The following is a 17,076-nucleotide window of genomic DNA, read 5'->3' as shown; positions in this document are numbered from 1 at the left end:
CACCCATGCACCCACCCACCCACACACCCACCCAGCCACACACCCAAACACACACCCACACACACACCCACACACCCACCCAGCCACACACCCACCCAGCCACACACCCACACGCCCACCCTCACACCTACCCACACACCCACCCACACACACACCCACACACACACCCACCCACATGCCCACACACCCACCCACACACACACACACCCACCCACACACACCCACACACACCGACCCACCCACCCCCACACTCACACACTCACACACACCCACCCACACACCCACACACCCACACGCCCACCCTCACACCTACCCACACACCCACACACACACCCACCCCAACACACACACCCACACACTCCCCTCGGAGCGGGAAAGGGTTTGAGTCCTGGTCTGTGGTGAGGATGCCATGGTGGCTAGGAGATGTTAACTCCCTCGCCTGGTATGCAGGAGGTCGTGTGTTCGATCCCGACCCTGACGATGCCTGCTGCGGTATATTTGGAGTTTGCCTTTCTCTGTTATGATCATCATCACGGTGGCTAGGAGATGTTGACTACCTCGCCTGGTATGCAGGAGGTCGTGGGTTCAATTCCGACCCTGATGATGCCTGCTGCTGTATATTTGGAGTTTGCCTCTCTCTGTTATCATCATCATCACGGTGGCTAGGAGATGTTGACTACCTGCCTGGTATATAGGAGGTCGTGGGTTCGATCCCGACTGACGCCTGCTGTATGTTTGGAGTTTGCGCGTCTCTCTCTCTCTCCCCGTGGCCGCGTGGATTCCCGCACAGTTTTTCCCTCCACATTTACCGACGTGCGCTCGGAGTCTTGGGCTGCTGCTCTGAATTTGAATGTGACGATGATGAGACCACTTCGTAGAGCTATCATTTGTGGTCGCCAGGTCGCTTCTGAAAAAAAGGTTACGTAACTTGGTAAAATTAAATATAATTTAGTTTATTAGTTTATTTATTATGTTATTGATTTCTTTATCTGATCTAGATTTGAAGTTTTCCTGACTGCAGGGATCCATACTATTTGGTTCTTTCGGTAAAGTCACGTACCCACTCACACACACACAGACATACTTACCCACCCACTCACCCATCCACTCACCCATCCACACACACACCCATCCACTCATGCCCACCCACTCACCCATCCACTCACCCATCCACTCACACGCCCACCCACCCACTCACTCACACGCCCACCCACTCACCCACCCACTCACCCCCCCACTCGCCCACCCACTCACCCCCCCACTCACCCACCCACTCACCCACATACTCACGCGCCCACCCTCTCGCTCTAAAATCACGCCCTCTTCACCTTCATCATCCAAAGCAAAGTGACGTCGTGACGGACGGCGTCGCACGGCATGCGCTTACGACCCCCACCCACCCACACCCCGCACCCCCCCATGCCACCCTCGCCCTACGCACCCCCTCCCCCCCCAGTACGCACCCCCCCCCCCCCCAATTTCCTTTTTTTTTTTAATTTAGGCTTATTCCACCTAAGCGGCGTAGCGGAAGTAGAGTGCGGTTGGGGGTGAGTTGTTGGGGGGGGGGGTGGGGGATGAGTTGTTGAGGGGGTGAGTTGGGAGGTGGGGGTGAGTGGGGGGCTGGCGGGGTGTGGGTGGGGGGTGTGGGTGGGGGGGGTGAGTGGGTGGGTGGGGGGGGTGAGTGGGTGGGTGGGGGGGGTGAGTGGGTGGGTGGGGGGGTGAGGTGGAGGCCGCCCCGTGCCGCGCGGTGCCGCCGCTGTACCTCGCCCGGCAGAAGTTCCCAGGATGGGGGGGGGGGGTGCGTACCGGGAAGGGGGGGGGTAGCGGGGAGGGGGGTAGAGGGGGGGGGGGCCTCGTGTCTCCGGAAGAGAGACGGCAAGGAGGCGTTGGAGGTGCGGACGGAGCGTGAGGAGCTCGGAGGGACGGCCGCTTTGCTCTTCCCGACCTGTTGATCCACATGGTAGTTTCCACCAGCACCACCAGCACCACCAGCACCACCACCAGCACCAGCACCACCAGCAGCACCACCACCAGCACCACCAGCAGCACCACCAGCACCACCAGCACCACCACCACCAGCAGCACCAGCAGCAGAAGCAGCAGCAGAGACGCCACGGCTTGGCAGTGCGGAACTATCTTCCTGAAACCTGGCCAAGAGAGAGAGAGAGAAAGAGAGAAGGGACGTTGCGTGAGCAAGGAGGTCGCCATCGTCGCCGTTCAACCGGACAATTTTGAGGACAAAACAAGAGCTTTGCAGCTCATCGGATTCCTCCAGTTACAAAGACTGATTCTGATGATTCCATTCCCGTGGGGGCGGCGGCGGGGAGTGCCCGTCGGCGCAATGTCCTCAATTAACGAAATAAAATACCCAGCGAAAATATCCAAAATTAGATCATTCCGTTACTGTTTCACGTCATACATTTGTTATTTTGCTACGGAAATAAATGGTCCGATTCTTGATTTCCCGTGAAACGGCTCTGAAACGGAAATGAAGCGGGCGGGCGGGTGGGCGGGCACTAGGTGGGGACGTGATTCCCATGGCGGAGCGTTCAACCCGTAGCGATGCCCTAGCCATTGCAGAACATCACTTGAACTACAAACTAAACTAAAACTATTTTTTAAAAATCCTTTATATTAAGTTCACTTGCTTGCTTGCTTACGACCGTGCAAATTTTTCGGTCGTTTTTTAACCCACTTCCCGTTATCCAATCGAGCTGACATTTTGCACACAGACTCGTTGTGCGTGACAATTTATTTTCGTGAAAATTTTTTTCAAAAATTTTCCACTTTTTAGGATAAAAAATAATTTCATATTTAATTTAAAATACCAATGTGATAAAAATGAAACTTTTACTCAAGAAAAACAGAAATGAATAATAAAATAAAACCAATGCCACGCATATAAAGGATTTATAGTGAAAAACTTTGTTTTTACGAGTTAATTTTTATTTCCCCAGGTAAAGGCCCTCCCACACTGAGCGACGCAGCTCTTTCGACGGAAGCGACCGGGTCATCGCAATCGATAGCTCGACAACGAGCGAGGCTGGCGGCTTACACCACCGTCGTCGCGTGGACAAAAGTACGTCGCTCGAAACACTCTTGGAACGCGCCACGACGACTCTGGAGGAGCCGTAGAAAAATCCACGCGACCACGGGGAGAGACACGCAAGCTCCAAATATGCAGCCGTTGTCGGTAAACAAAAAAAACTGGGCATCGTACCGAGGTCACCGGGTCAAGACCGAAGCAGTCGGTTAAATAAATTTACATTAGCATCGCAAATTTAATTCCCGGCTTGAATAAACGCTTGCCAACACAGCACGTGCCCCTACACGCACTACACGGATGAATGTGGGGAATCTCTACCTCTGTTTTGTTTCCGTCTCCCCATTGCCCACGTTTACACACGGCACCGGGCAAGATTATATCTGAACGGGTCATGGGCCTCCCCGAGGTCGACTCGGCCTCAAATAAGTACCTGGTTGCGGTGTGTACTAAACGTCGCCACTCGGCAGACAAAGGCGGCCGGGCCCGTGGCGTTGGCCACACCACCGCCCCTCTCGTGTGCCGTGCCGGCCCTCGCAGCCGCTACTCGCTGCCAGCGCTTGCCCCAGCAAGTCTGTTAAAGTCTACACACGGGAGATCGTTAAGTTTCCACCAGAAGAAGACCCTCCGAGTGAATCAAAACAAACGGGCGCGAGCTTTCCCCCTGCAAAACGAATTCCTAAACACACTTTGGGCCTAACAGCTGTGCAAACGTTGGTTGAAGCCCCCGCCACCCCAACCCCCACCCACGACAACCGACGCCGCTGTGGACACTGACAATGACGCGCGAGGAGGCGAGGGCACGCGAGCGACACGACCGCTCCCCCCCGCCCATCGACGTGGCCAACGCGTCCCCGTGGCCTCTGGCCCGCGGTCCAGAGGCCACGGGTTCGACTCCGCCGCCAGGCGCGCGCACGGCGGCGGCTGGGCGGCTGGGCGAGATTCTCGCGTGACGTTCAGAGCCTCCGGCCGCCCGACACGGCCAGGGACGATTGGATCGTCACGTGGCGCACGCGCGTCTCGAGGTGCCGACGGATTTTAGCAACCGAGATGTTAACTACCTCGCCTGGTATACAGGAGGTCGTGGGTTAGATGCCAACCGTAACGGCTGCTGTGTATTTGGAGTTTGCGTGTCTCTCTCTCTCACCATCATCATCATCATCACGGTGGCTAGGAGATGTTAACTACCTCGCCTGGTGTACAGGAGGGCAGCGGGTTAGATGCCAACCGTAACGGCTGCTGTATATTTGGAATTTGCGTGTCTCTCTCTCACCATCATCATCATCATCACGGTGGCCAGGAGATGTTAACTACCTCGCCTGGTATACAGGAGGTCGTGGGTTCGATCCCGACCCTGACGCCTGGTTGTATATCCGGAGTGAGCGTGGTCTCTCTCTCTCTCTCACCATCATCATCATCACGGTGGCTAGATGTTAACTACCTCGCCTGGTATACAGGAGGTTGTGCAATCATCGATTCGTCGGGTCGTGGAGTCGCGAGCGAGAGACGGTACCTCGGAGCGCGAGCCCCCCCCCACCCCGTCCCAACGACAGGAGGGGGGGGGGCTCAGAAGTTCTTGAAGGGCTCCAGATCCTTGGCGCACAGGGAGGGAGGAATCTTTTTGGGGTCTTCGGGCGGGTAGCTCTCAAAGTTCGAGGTGTCTCCTTCGTGCACGATCCGCGGCTCGATGGGAGGCTGTAGAACAAAGACAAAGATCCCCCGTGGAGGCTCAACAGGCCGCTGGGGCAAGTGCCTATGAAGGCCAGGCACGGCGCACGAGGGGGTGGGTGGGCAGCACCTCGCCCGGCCGCCTTTGTCTCTCCAGTGGCGATGTTTACTACACACCGCACCGGGTACTCATTTGAGGTCGAGTCGACCGAGTGGGGGGGGTCCAGGAACGGTTCAGATAATCGTCACCGCGAGCGGGAATCGAACCCGGGTGGCCGGGTTCGTAGCGCAGCGGCCCTCACCGCTACGCCACCGCTCCCCACGCACACACGCGCGCACGGCGGCTGCGTTAGTACGGACAGAGGCTTCCATTACAGCGGAGGGTTTACAAACAATAAAATATATCGACATCAGCGGCGGCCAAAACGGCGTCTTTCCCGAGCCGCATGCGGACCCTTCGATCCACCGACGCGCGGCTCTATCGAAGGCGCATAACGCAGGAGGAGCTGTCAGTTAGTAGCAAAGAGTTCATCTGAATGTCTCCCGTGCTGTGCCGAAAACTGCCAGCAGCAGCAGCAATCATCGCCCCCGCCCCTGCTCGCCAATCCAGGAAGGGTCTTGGCAAACCTTGGCAAGGCCTTTCCCGGGTAAACAATCGCCACGGCAACAACGAGTACAACAACAGCAACAACAACAGACGCGGCGAACACCTGACGACGCGTAAACAAACGTTTTAAACCGTCGCTCTGGAGGGGGCGGCGAGGTATTTGCCTGCAGCCGCGACCCTTGACCCTGGGGAGCTCAGAGAGAGAAAGAGCGACATCCGGCCCCCAGAGATTACGAGCGGCTGGCTCTCGGCGTCCGACACGGCCTCCTTGACCGACACGGCGGGCGTGTCGGTGTCTGGGGGCAGCGATTATAATGTTCCTCCGCCCGGGCCGTGGAAGCGCCGGCTCGTGGTAAAATGCAGTGGCCGCCCTCCTTAATACCTCGTTGTGCGAAGAGATTACGCGTGAGATGTCTCGGCACTGTCTGACACGGCTCCTATGAGCTGGTGGTGGTGTCAGTGTCCGAGGTACCCATGATGTGCCACCCTCCCTCCCCTCCGGCCCACCCTAAAGCCACCCCACGTCGGAACCGTAGCGTCTCAGCGGTGTCCCCGACACGGCCATCGTGAATGAAGCCCTCAAGAGGGTGACGCCGTGGGGCGGTGACGCAGCCCGGCGGGGGAGCGAGTTCGCCGCCCAGACTCGCGGTTCGAGTGCAGCGGCCGCCCCGATTAATGCCGCGTTGCGCGTTGACGTCGACACGATTCCCTTCGGAGCAGAGAGACACCGGGCCCCGAGAGATTGCGCGTGGAACAGAGGTCGCAAACGGGTTTTGATTCCTTACCCGTACCCGTACCCGGCCGCACCAGGGTCGCAAATGGGTACCCGTACCCGGCCGGGTACGGGTAGCCGGGTATCGGGTAGGGTACGGGTATCCGGTTGCGACCTCTGGCGTGGAATGTCTCAGCAACGCCGGCCACTGCAAGCTCCTCAATCGACACGGTGGTGGTGTCAGTGTCTGGGATAACGATTAAGTAAACCACCCCCCACCCCTCTCCACCCGGGCCTTGAAAACGCCGAGACAGCCCGCGTGAGAACCTTCACCGGAGGTCCTCGCCGGCATCTCCGGCACGGCCACGATTAATGGAGCCCTTGAGGGGGCGACGCAGAGGCTCGTGGTTCGAATGGAGTGGCCGCCCTGCTAAATGGCGCGTTGTGCATTTGACGTAACTACGAATCCCTTCGGACGGAGGGACATCGGGCCTCGAGGAGATTACGCGCGGCAAGGCTGGCTCTCGGCGTTTTGACGCGCCCCTTACGAGCTCCTCGGGAGGCGGAGACGGAGTGGATGTCGCGGCGGTTCGAATCCAGCGGCCAGCCCCGATTAATGCCGCGTTGCGCATTGACCGCAGCGAACACGAGGGGCCGCCGCCGCCGCCGCCGCCACCGACGTCGCTCGCATAGAAGGGTAGGCCCTCGTGCCCAGTCGTCATAAGGTCCAAATCGAGTCGGAATCTCGATTTGTCCGCGTTCACAATCGCGAGATGATCCACAGATACAACCAGTTTCCGCCGGGCCTGTGCGCCAAAAACCCACTGACGCAGGTCGTGGCAATGTCTAAGTTTGCCCGCCGTCCGTCGCACAGCTTCGTAAGTTCAAACTCACGAAATAAACGATGGGATGAATCGCTCAAAATGAAGCGATTGTTACTCTTCGGGAAACGGACGCGAACGCATCGCCCAGCAGAAGACTCGGGCCCATGCCGATCAGCATCAATTAAACGGCGCCGCCCACTGTTGTAAAGATATGGCAACTAATGTACTCGCCATCTCGCGGATGCCGGATTAACCGGATCAAATTTTTTTTCTTTTGGTGACTTGTAATAAACATGTCCAAGAATAACAACGCGTAACTGTTTTTAGATTGATGAATTTGGGCTTAAGGGAAAAAAAAACATGCGTTGTTGATGAATGTCGAAATCTCAGGTGCGCGGTTAATCCACAAATCGGACGAACTGCGCGCGGATAATCGAGAGTGGACTGTAAACAAAAAAAAGACAAAAAATGCCTCAACTGGCAGACTCATGCCCTGGGTCACTAATGGCAATGAGAATCAACTGGAACTCAACATCTCACCCATCATAACACTCACCCACTCCTTCACTCACCATATCACCCACTCACCCACTCACCATCACACCCACCATCACACTCACCATCTCACCCACCCACTCACCCACTCACCATCTCATCCACCATCACACTCACCCACTCACCATCTCATCCACCATCACACTCACCCACTCACCATCACACCCACCATCACACTCACCCACTCACCATCTCACTCACCCACTCACCATCTCACCATCTCACTCACCCACTCACCATCACACCCACCATCACAAACAAAATCTCACTCACCGACTCACCCACTCACCATCTCACTCACCATCACACTCACCCACTCCTTCACTCACCATCTCACCCACCATCACACTCACTCGTAAGCACTGTTCGCTAACAGCACTTTCCCCAACAGTCTCTTTAGGCTACACGGGGGAAGATAAAAATAAAAATAATTCAAAAAAGTGTCTCTGACACGGCCACCACGAACCCCGCATGAAAGACAGCGACCCCAGCGGCTGGATTTCCTCGCCGCTGACTCAGCACCGCCCCCCGCCCCCTTCACGTGAACACGACCACCACTCGCCAGCCTCCCAAACCACCACGGGAGCCAACTCCAGCCCAACGAAGCTGGTTTATTTTGTTTAATCGTTCCGCTTCAAACTCCGGCCCCCACCAGCGCCTCCCCCGGGGGGCAGCCAAAGCAAACGGGGTGGCGATCCCCCCCCCTCCCCCCACGTCGATCCGCCCGCGAGAGTAGAAATTCGGACGTGCGCGTGCATCTGTGTTGTGCGTGTGTGTTGTGCGTGCGTGTTGTGCGTGCGTGTTGTGCGTCTGTGCTGTGCGTGTGTCTTGTGCGTGCGTGTTGTGCGTCTGTGTTGTGCGTGCGTATTGTGCGTGTGTGTTGTGCGTGCGTGTTGTGCGTCTGTGTTGTGCGTGCGTATTGTGCGTGCGTGTTGTGCGTGCGTGTTGTGCGTCTGTGTTGTGCGTGTGTCTTGTGCGTGCGTGTTGTGCGTGCGTGTTGTGCGTGCGTGTTGTGCGTCTGTGTTGTGCGTGTGTGTTGTGCGACCCCCCTCCACCCGACGCAACCGGGGGCTCGTGAATGCGGTGGCGTCGACCGAGCCGTCGCACGCGCCGCCGTCTTCACTGCCGCCCGCCGGTTGCTCGCCGCTACGGCTGCGGCGGCGGTGGTGGCGCACCGCGACCGGTGGGACGCGCGCAATTTGTATTCAGCATTTAGATTTTTTTTTTTTGCGCGATTTGCTGACCCTTTCATAGACTTTGCACTCCTTTTCGTGCTGTTGTAATTGCATTTGTTGTTGGAACTTTCCGAACTCCCCGCCCCCCCGACTGGACATCTGTGTAATAAAAGAAGAGAGAGAGAGCTTTATAGCTCATCGGATTGCTCCTCCTGCGGAATGACTCCATACGTACGTTGAGCGTCTTTCGCACCGTGCGTAGCCAACCGCGCCGATCGAAGGTTAACGGACAACAAACACACAAAAAGCAGCTCTAAAGAAATTACTTTGTCAATCCAGATGAAGATAATGATGATTTAAAGGTGCGCACAGCTCCAGCGGCTTCCTAACATCGGAAGTGAAGAGGGCGTTCCAGACGGCCGCAGAAGCGCGTCTGAAAGCGCCGCGCGATGCGGTGCGACGGCCAGCAGCAGCCACCGCCGCGAGGGTGACGCTTGACGAGATCGGCGAGGCAATCGCGGTTCACGTGCGGCGGCGAGCGCGCTTCTCTGTGCGTGTGCGTGTCATGAGCGCGGAAACAGGAAAGCCAACACAGCTCGGCAAGCAACCGGACGGACACGGTCGGACCTCGCGGTCTCCCCCCCCCACCCCGTCACGACGCGCGGTGCCGGAGAGCGTTGATCACGCCGGCCCCACCCATCTCCTTGCCAGCCGTGGCCTCCGACGGTGGAGGGGATTGTGGGAAAATTTGCGGCGTGGTGTGGCGGTGGCGGCGGTGGCGGCGGTGGGGGGCGGTGGTGGGCATGGGACCGCGCGACTCGAATCCCGGCGTGCGACGATGACGGGCCTCCTGACCGGCGTCCGACGTTTCGTCGCCGCGAGCACCGCCCCCCCCCCCCCCCCCCACTCGGACCGGTTTCAAGCGAGAGGGAGAGAGAGGGAGGGGGAGGAAGCTGCCGGCACGCGTGGCGCGGAACGTCGGACATCGGCAGAGGGCCGCGCGGACCGCGAAAACCTCGGGCAGGGGGGGGGCGGGTGGCGTAGCGTCAGTGTGAGAAGAGAGTTCAAGCTGGGAGAGAGGGGGGGGGGCAAGGTCAGGATTGTGCGCCCGCATCGAGGGCCTCCTCGCTTACGATGGCAGCTCTAGGAAATCTCTTTCCTTCCACGCTGGGAAAAAAAGATAAAGGTGCAGCACCTGAAAGCGCTCGGTAAGCGCCACTACCGGGTGGGGTAAGGGCTTCCCCCGTCGGCAGCTCCAAAGAGCCCCCCCCCCGCCGCCTCTCTCTCTCTCTCTCGAGGAGCTCGCGAGTGATCCGTGACGCAGGCACGGACACGCAGCCAACTCTTCTTGAGAACGACGCCGCACGGGGATTTTTGGCGGAGGGCGTGTGCGGGGTGTTTACGGTTGGCACGCACCGGGGCATTAACCACGGTGGCTAGGAGATGTTAACTACCTCGCCTGGTATGCAGGAGGTCGTGGGTTTTGATGCCGACCCTGACGATGCCTGTCTGTGTATTTGGAGTTTGCGTGTCTCTCTCTCTCTCTCTCATCATCACGGTGGCTAGGAGATGTTAACTACCTCGCCTGGTACGCAGGAGGTCGTGGGTTCGATGTCGACCCTGACGATGCCTGTCTGTGTATTTGGAGTTTGTGTGTCTCTCTCTCTCATCATCATCACGGTGGCTAGGAGATGTTAACTACCTCGCCTGGTACGCAGGAGGTCGTGGGTTTGATGCCGACCCTGACGATGCCTGTCTGTGTATTTGGAGTTTGCGTGTCTCTCTCTCTCTCTCATCATCATCACGGTGGCTAGGAGATGTTAACTACCTCGCCTGGTACACAGGAGGTTGTGGGTTCGATGCCGACCCTGACGATGCCTGTCTGTGTATTTGGAGTCTGCGTGTCTCTCTCTCTCTCATCATCATCATGGTGGCTAGGAGATGTTAACTACCTCGCCTGGTACGCAGGAGGCCGTGGGTTTCGATGCCGACCCTGACGATGCCTGTCTGTGTATTTGGAGTTTGCGTGTCTCTCTCTCTCATCATCATCACGGTGGCTAGGAGATGTTAACTACCTCGCCTGGTACGCAGGAGGTCGTGGGTTTCGATGCCGACCCTGACGATGCCTGTCTGTGTATTTGGAGTTTGCGTCTCTCTCTCTCTCTCCCCGTGGTCGCTTGGATTTTTCTTTGGGTCCTCCGGTTTTATTCCCCCCGCGTTTAAACTCAACCAACGTCACGCGTATTTGGCTGCTATGCATGTCCACGTGATGGTGGTGATGCTGACGACCAGCCGCCACTTCGCCGAGCAGCTGTCATTTGCGCTGGCCGGGGTCGCATCTGGAAAATTACAAATTATTTCAGAGTTTTTTCAAGTTATAATTTTAACCGGGTCGGGTGCCATGTCTCTACTCGGAGGACGGAGAGAGGTGGGGGGGCATTGTGGAGTGGGGGGGAGGGCGGGTGTAAGGGGTGGGTGGGGGGGGGATTGCGAGGGATTGGGGAGGGGGCGGGGGAGGAATGACCTCAGAGTTGACCGGCCCGAGACGGTTCGAGAGGTCGGTTGGGTTCAAGAGGGCGCGACGGCGCGGAGAGGAGGAGGAGGGGGTCATCGGCACCGGCGAAAGTCGCTCGTTTTGCCCGGCGCTCGATCGCTCGCCGTCTCTGTGAAGTCCGGCATGGCACACGAGGGGGTGGGTGGCCAGCACCACGCACGGCCGCCTTTGTCTCCCCAGTGGGGATGTTTTTTTTACACACCGCACCACGCACTCATTTTGAGGCTGAGTCGACCTAGAGGAGACTCAGATGATCGTCACTGGTGTTAGCCGTGAGCGAGAATCCAACTCACTATCTCGCTCACACTTACTCTCACACTCACTCTCACACTCACTCTCACACTCACTCCTGCTATCATTCACAAATTCACACTCGGCTCTGTCACTCACACACTCTCACACACTCACTCACACTCACTCTCACACTCACTCACACTCACTCACTCACACACTCACACACTCATACTCACACACTCACTCTCACACACTCACTCACACTCACTCTCACACTCACTCACACTCACTCACTCACACACACACACTCTCACACACTCACTCACTCTCACATTCACTCTCACACTCACTCACACTCACTCACTCACACACTCACACTCACACACTCATACTCACACACTCACTGTCACACACTCTCACACTCACTCTCACACTCACTCACTCACACACTCACACACTCATACTCACACACTCACTGTCACACACTCACTCTCACACACTCTCACACCCTCACTCTCACACACTTACTCATACTCACTCTCTCTCACACTCTCACACACTCACTCTCACACTCACTCTCACACTCACTCTCACACACTCACTCATTCTCACACACTCTCACACACTCACTCTCACACACTCACTCTCACACTCACACTCTCACACACTCACTCATTCTCACACACTCTCACACACTCACTCTCACACACTCACTCTCACACTCACACTCTCACACAACAACAACCGCCATTCGCCACTAAGTGGCAGTGACGTCACCACGACGCTTGTGCCAGGCTATGTGCACCTTGAGGCCACATGAAGTGTCGAACGCCCGCTGGCAGGAGGTCACGGCGCAGACCCAGATGCCACAGGTCGACTAACTGAGATGACTGGCTGATGCACCGTCTGTGTCCCCTACTGTGCCAACTTGCTGTGCTTTAGCCACCCGGCGCTCCGCTCGTTGTTGTGAGCGTCGTTCCTCCGCCCTCCGTTGTAGTTGGAGGGCGACTGCCTCCAACTGCCCAGAGGCGTCTTTCACGAGCCTCCTCCACTGAAGCCGATCTTGACAACGCTGGTACCAGTCATCGGCAAGTCCACTCAGCTCCACATCCTCCAGTACCACATCACTCCATCGCTTCTCTAGCCCGTGCCGCGCCCGTTTAGCCCCCTCTATCCGGCCTAACAAAAGCTGTTTAGGCATGCGGTGGCTGGGCATGCGGGCCACATGACCCAGCCAACGCAGCCTTGCCTGCCGGAGGAGCTCACCCATGGGACTTTGCCCAGATCTTTCGAGGATTTGTGAGCTCCTCACACAATCCAGCCTGGTTAAATCCAGGATGGATCGTAGGCAGGCCAGCCTAAATGTCTCCAATAGGCAAAGATGCTCCATTAGGGGGGTCCACGTTTCGCACACTCACACTCACTCATACTCACATTCACTCTCACACACTCTCACACTCACTCGCACTCACTCTCTCACACACTCTCACACACTCACTCACTCACACACTCACTCACTCACTCACACACTCACACACACTCACTCTCACTCACTCTCACACTCTCACACTCACTCGCACTCACTCACTCACACACTCACACACACTCACACACACTCACACACACTCACTCTCACTCACTCTCACACTCACTCGCACTCACTCTCTCACACACTCTCACACACTCTCACACTCACTCACTCACACACTCACACACACTCACTCTCACACACTCACTCACTCACTCGCACTCACTCTCTCACACACTCTCACACACTCTCACACTGACTCACTCACACACTCACTCACTCACACACTCACACACACTCACTCTCACTCACTCTCACACTCTCACACTCACTCACACACTCACTCACACACTCACACACTCTCACACACTCTCACACACTCACTCACTCTCACACTCACTCACTCTCACACTCTCACACTCACTCACTCACACACTCACTCACACACTCACACACTCTCACACACTCTCACACACTCACTCACTCACACACTCTCACACACTCTCACTCACTCACACACTCTCACACTCACTCACTCTCACACTCACTCACTCTCACACTCTCACACTCACTCACTCACACACTCACTCACTCACACACTCACACATTCTCACTCACTCACACACTCTCACACTCACTCACTCTCACACTCTCACACTCACTCACTCACACTCACTCTCACACACTCCCTCGCACTGCAGAACAAGGTGGGGGGATGACATGCAAACTCCAAAATAAACAAACGCGATCACAGTCACGACCTCCTGCATACCACGCCAAGGAAATAGCATCTACCTCACTCACCCCTTGCCTTGGAAATGTAGAATTTCTCCCGATTAGCACGGTTGGCTATGTAAGAAGATCGATGTACATACATGGTGGCTAAGGGATGTCAACTACCTCGCCTGGTGTGCAGGAGGTCGTGGGTTCGATCCCGACCCTGATGCCTGCTGCTGTATATTTGGAGTTTGCGTGTCTCTCTCTCATCATCATCACGGGTGCTAGGAGATGTTAACTACCTCGCTTGGTACGCAGGAGGTTGTGGGTTCGATGCCGACCCTGATGATGCCTGTCTGTATATTTGGAGTTTGCGTGTCTCTCTCATCATCATCATCATCACGGTGGCTAGGAGATGTTAACTACCTCGCCTGGTATACAGGAGGTCGTGGGTTCGATCCCGACCCTGACGCCTGCTGCTGTGTATTTGGAGTTTGCGTCTCTCTCTCTCTCTCATCATCATCACGGGGGCTAGGAGATGTTGACTACCTCGCCTGGTGTGCAGGAGGTCGTGGGTTCGATCCCAACCCTGATGCCTGCTGCTGTATATTTGGAGTTTGCGTGTCTCTCTCTCTCTCTCATCATCATCACGGTGGCTAGGAGATGTTAACTACCTCGCTTGGTACGCAGGAGGTTGTGGGTTCGATGCCGACCCTGATGATGCCTGTCTGTATATTTGGAGTTTGCGTGTCTCTCTCATCATCATCATCACGGTGGCTAGGAGATGTTAACTACTTCGCCAGGTATACAGGAGGTCGTGGGTTCGATCCCGACCCTGACGCCTGCTGCTGTGTATTTGGAGTTTGCGTCTCTCTCTCTCTCTCATCATCATCACGGGGGCTAGGAGATGTTGACTACCTCGCCTGGTGTGCAGGAGGTCGTGGGTTCGATCCCGACCCTGATGCCTGCTGCTGTATATTTGGAGTTTGCGTATCTCTCTCCCCGTGGTCACGTGGCTTCTTCTCCAGGTCCTCCGCTTTTTCCCCTCCACATTTAGAATCAAACATCACGTGTGTTTAGAGTATTTGGCTGCTGCTATGAACTTCCACACAATGATGATGATGGTAAGCCACCACTTCGTGGAGCGATCAATTGTGATATCCAGGGTTGCTTCTGACAAAGAACTAAGTAGCTCAGTGGGCCTAACACGTGGAAAATAAGTAATATTTAAAAAACACTTTTTTTAAACACGCTTTAATGAAATGTACCGTACTCGTAATGGCAGAACTCCACGACTCCAGGAAGTGGCCCCAAAGCTTGCCATAACGTAAGGGGCCGTGGCCAATTACAGCCAACGTCAGTTGAGCGTGGACAATTAGACCCAAGCCAAAACATAACATATACAAAATTAATGTTTAAAAATATATATATATATGTTTTAATGATAGAATATAGTATTGTCATCAGTGTGACACAAGTATACCAAGTTTGCAGTCGATACGACATTGGGAAGTGGGTGAAAATTGAGTTGCAAGATGTGAGGATACAACAACAGACAGAGTGAGTTAATAGAAAGCGTGTAAATAAAAATGGTTTCCTTTAGTCTGTGAGTCTCTATACATCTCTATGTATCTCGATGAATCTATATGGGTCCCTATGCATCTCTATGGGTCTCTATGGGTGTCTATGCATCTCTATGGGTCTCACTGCATATCTGTGTGTCTCTTTTGGTTTGGCCATGTTTGTTTGTTGTAGAACAGAGTTAGACTGATGGCCTTAATCTAAGTTGTCTTGTGGTTGTTGTTGTTGTTGTTTGACTTGCATCCCACTGGGATTTTTGCACACAGCTTTGGTGTACGGTGCTTTTTCTGCAATATTTTGCTGTCTTTTCTTGGATTTTCTGTTTGCACTCAGTCACATATTCACTTTAAGATGTTTTTTGTTCATGTTTTTGTTTTTTGTTTGTTGCGGTTGCACCCGATTCAAGAGCCGAATGGCTCACAGGGCTATACCTAATAAATGAACTTGAACTATGCGTATTTGGCTGCTATGAATCTCCACATGATAAGCCACTTCCGTTGACCTATCATTTGCGATAGCCAGCGTTGCTTCTGAAAAAATATCTACATATCTCAGTGGGGGCCTTACCTGGTAAAAAAAAACAATTTCCGCCACCCCAAATTGCTCATTTGTGGAGGCCAACATTTTTTAGGTTTGTCAACCATTATTTTTTTATTAACCCAAAAAATTTGCGTGTTTGAACGAATTCTACGTTTTACGTCCAGCCCAAGGTGATGTTGGCAGGCGTTCAGCCTTTTCAGAAAGCCCGCAATCACAAAGGGATTCTTTACGTAACCTCCGCTCAATATTTACGGCCAAAAGTTTTTTGTCAATCTTGTTTTTTACGACCGTTATTTTAATTAACTTTAAGAAGAAATTTAAAAAAAAAATGGTTACATTTCAGGGGTACATACTCTTTGGTTCTTTCGGTAAAGTCACGTGGGAATAAAAATAAAATAATATATCACGACGTTTCGATCGCAACACAAGCGGTCGTCCTCTTGTGCTGCGATCGAAACGGGTTGGCATTTTTGTACTAAAATGTTGGGAAATATAGCGTGCCAAAAATAACCCGTTGTTTTTGTGAGCTTTGGAGTTTCTGCAAAGTAGTACGGCTATTGCTTTCAGACAAAGCTCCACCACACCGCGTACTCGTTTGAGGCCGAGTCGACCTAGGAGAGGCCCATGACGGGTTCAGATAGTCGTCACTGGTGTGCTGGTGGCCACGAGCGGGAATCTAACTCGGGTCGCCGGGGTTCGAAGCGCAGCGGCGCTAACCGCTGCACCACCGCTCCCCCCAAACGCAAAGACAAAGATCCCCCAGTTGAACACGCAGCAGGCTTTCGCGACCAAAATGATTCATAATAAAGGTTTCTGGGTAAGATCGCATAAGTATAAATTCGCCAAATCCAATTGGCAAATCGATTTGGCAGATCGCCCGATGATGCCGGATGTAATTTCCAGCGAAACGTCGTACTAACTCAAATTGTAAATGTTGTGGATTCACTCTTCAACACAACGGTGGGCTGAAGTAGTGAACTATTTGGCGTTTTGTGTACGCGACAAATCCCTTACTGATTGGCCGTGTCGGGTGGTGGAGGGTTTCGACACATTTATACTGACGCGATCTCACCCAAAGACCTTTATTATGAACAAAGATCCCCCGTACAGCCTCAACAGACTGGAGGGGCAAGTGCTGTTAGCGAGCACCTATGAAGGCTGGCACGGCACACGAGGGGGTTGGGGTGGCCAGCACCACGCCCGGCCGCCTTTGCCTCCCCAGTGGCGATGTTTACTACACACCGCACCAGTTCCTCACACTTCAGACTGGGTCGACCTAGGGGAGGCCCGCAAGGGTTCAGATATGTCTCCCACTGTTGTTGCTCGCGAGCGGGGGTC

General features: G+C 54.8%; 1 protein-coding gene across 1 annotated transcript in view; it reads right to left on the bottom strand.

Annotated features, from left to right (window-relative positions):
* Positions 1-1,802: 1,802 nt before the first annotated feature.
* Positions 1,803-17,076, bottom strand: part of LOC144950157 (cAMP-dependent protein kinase catalytic subunit PRKX-like) — a 175,355-nt gene continuing 160,081 nt past the window's right edge. The window contains exons 9-10 of the mRNA XM_078880220.1: positions 4,557-4,738; positions 1,803-2,147 (exon numbers count right to left, since the gene is read on the bottom strand). Of these exons, the coding sequence (XP_078736346.1) occupies positions 4,610-4,738 (129 nt within the window). The 3' untranslated portion in view covers positions 1,803-2,147; positions 4,557-4,609. The remainder of the gene's footprint in view (positions 2,148-4,556; positions 4,739-17,076) is intronic.

Source organism: Lampetra fluviatilis, chromosome 56 (assembly GCF_964198595.1).
Source record: "Lampetra fluviatilis chromosome 56, kcLamFluv1.1, whole genome shotgun sequence".
In the NCBI taxonomy this organism is placed as follows: domain Eukaryota; kingdom Metazoa; phylum Chordata; class Hyperoartia; order Petromyzontiformes; family Petromyzontidae; genus Lampetra; species Lampetra fluviatilis.
The sequence above is the reverse complement of the archived record's forward strand: the minus strand, read 5'-3'. Positions and strand labels throughout refer to the sequence as shown.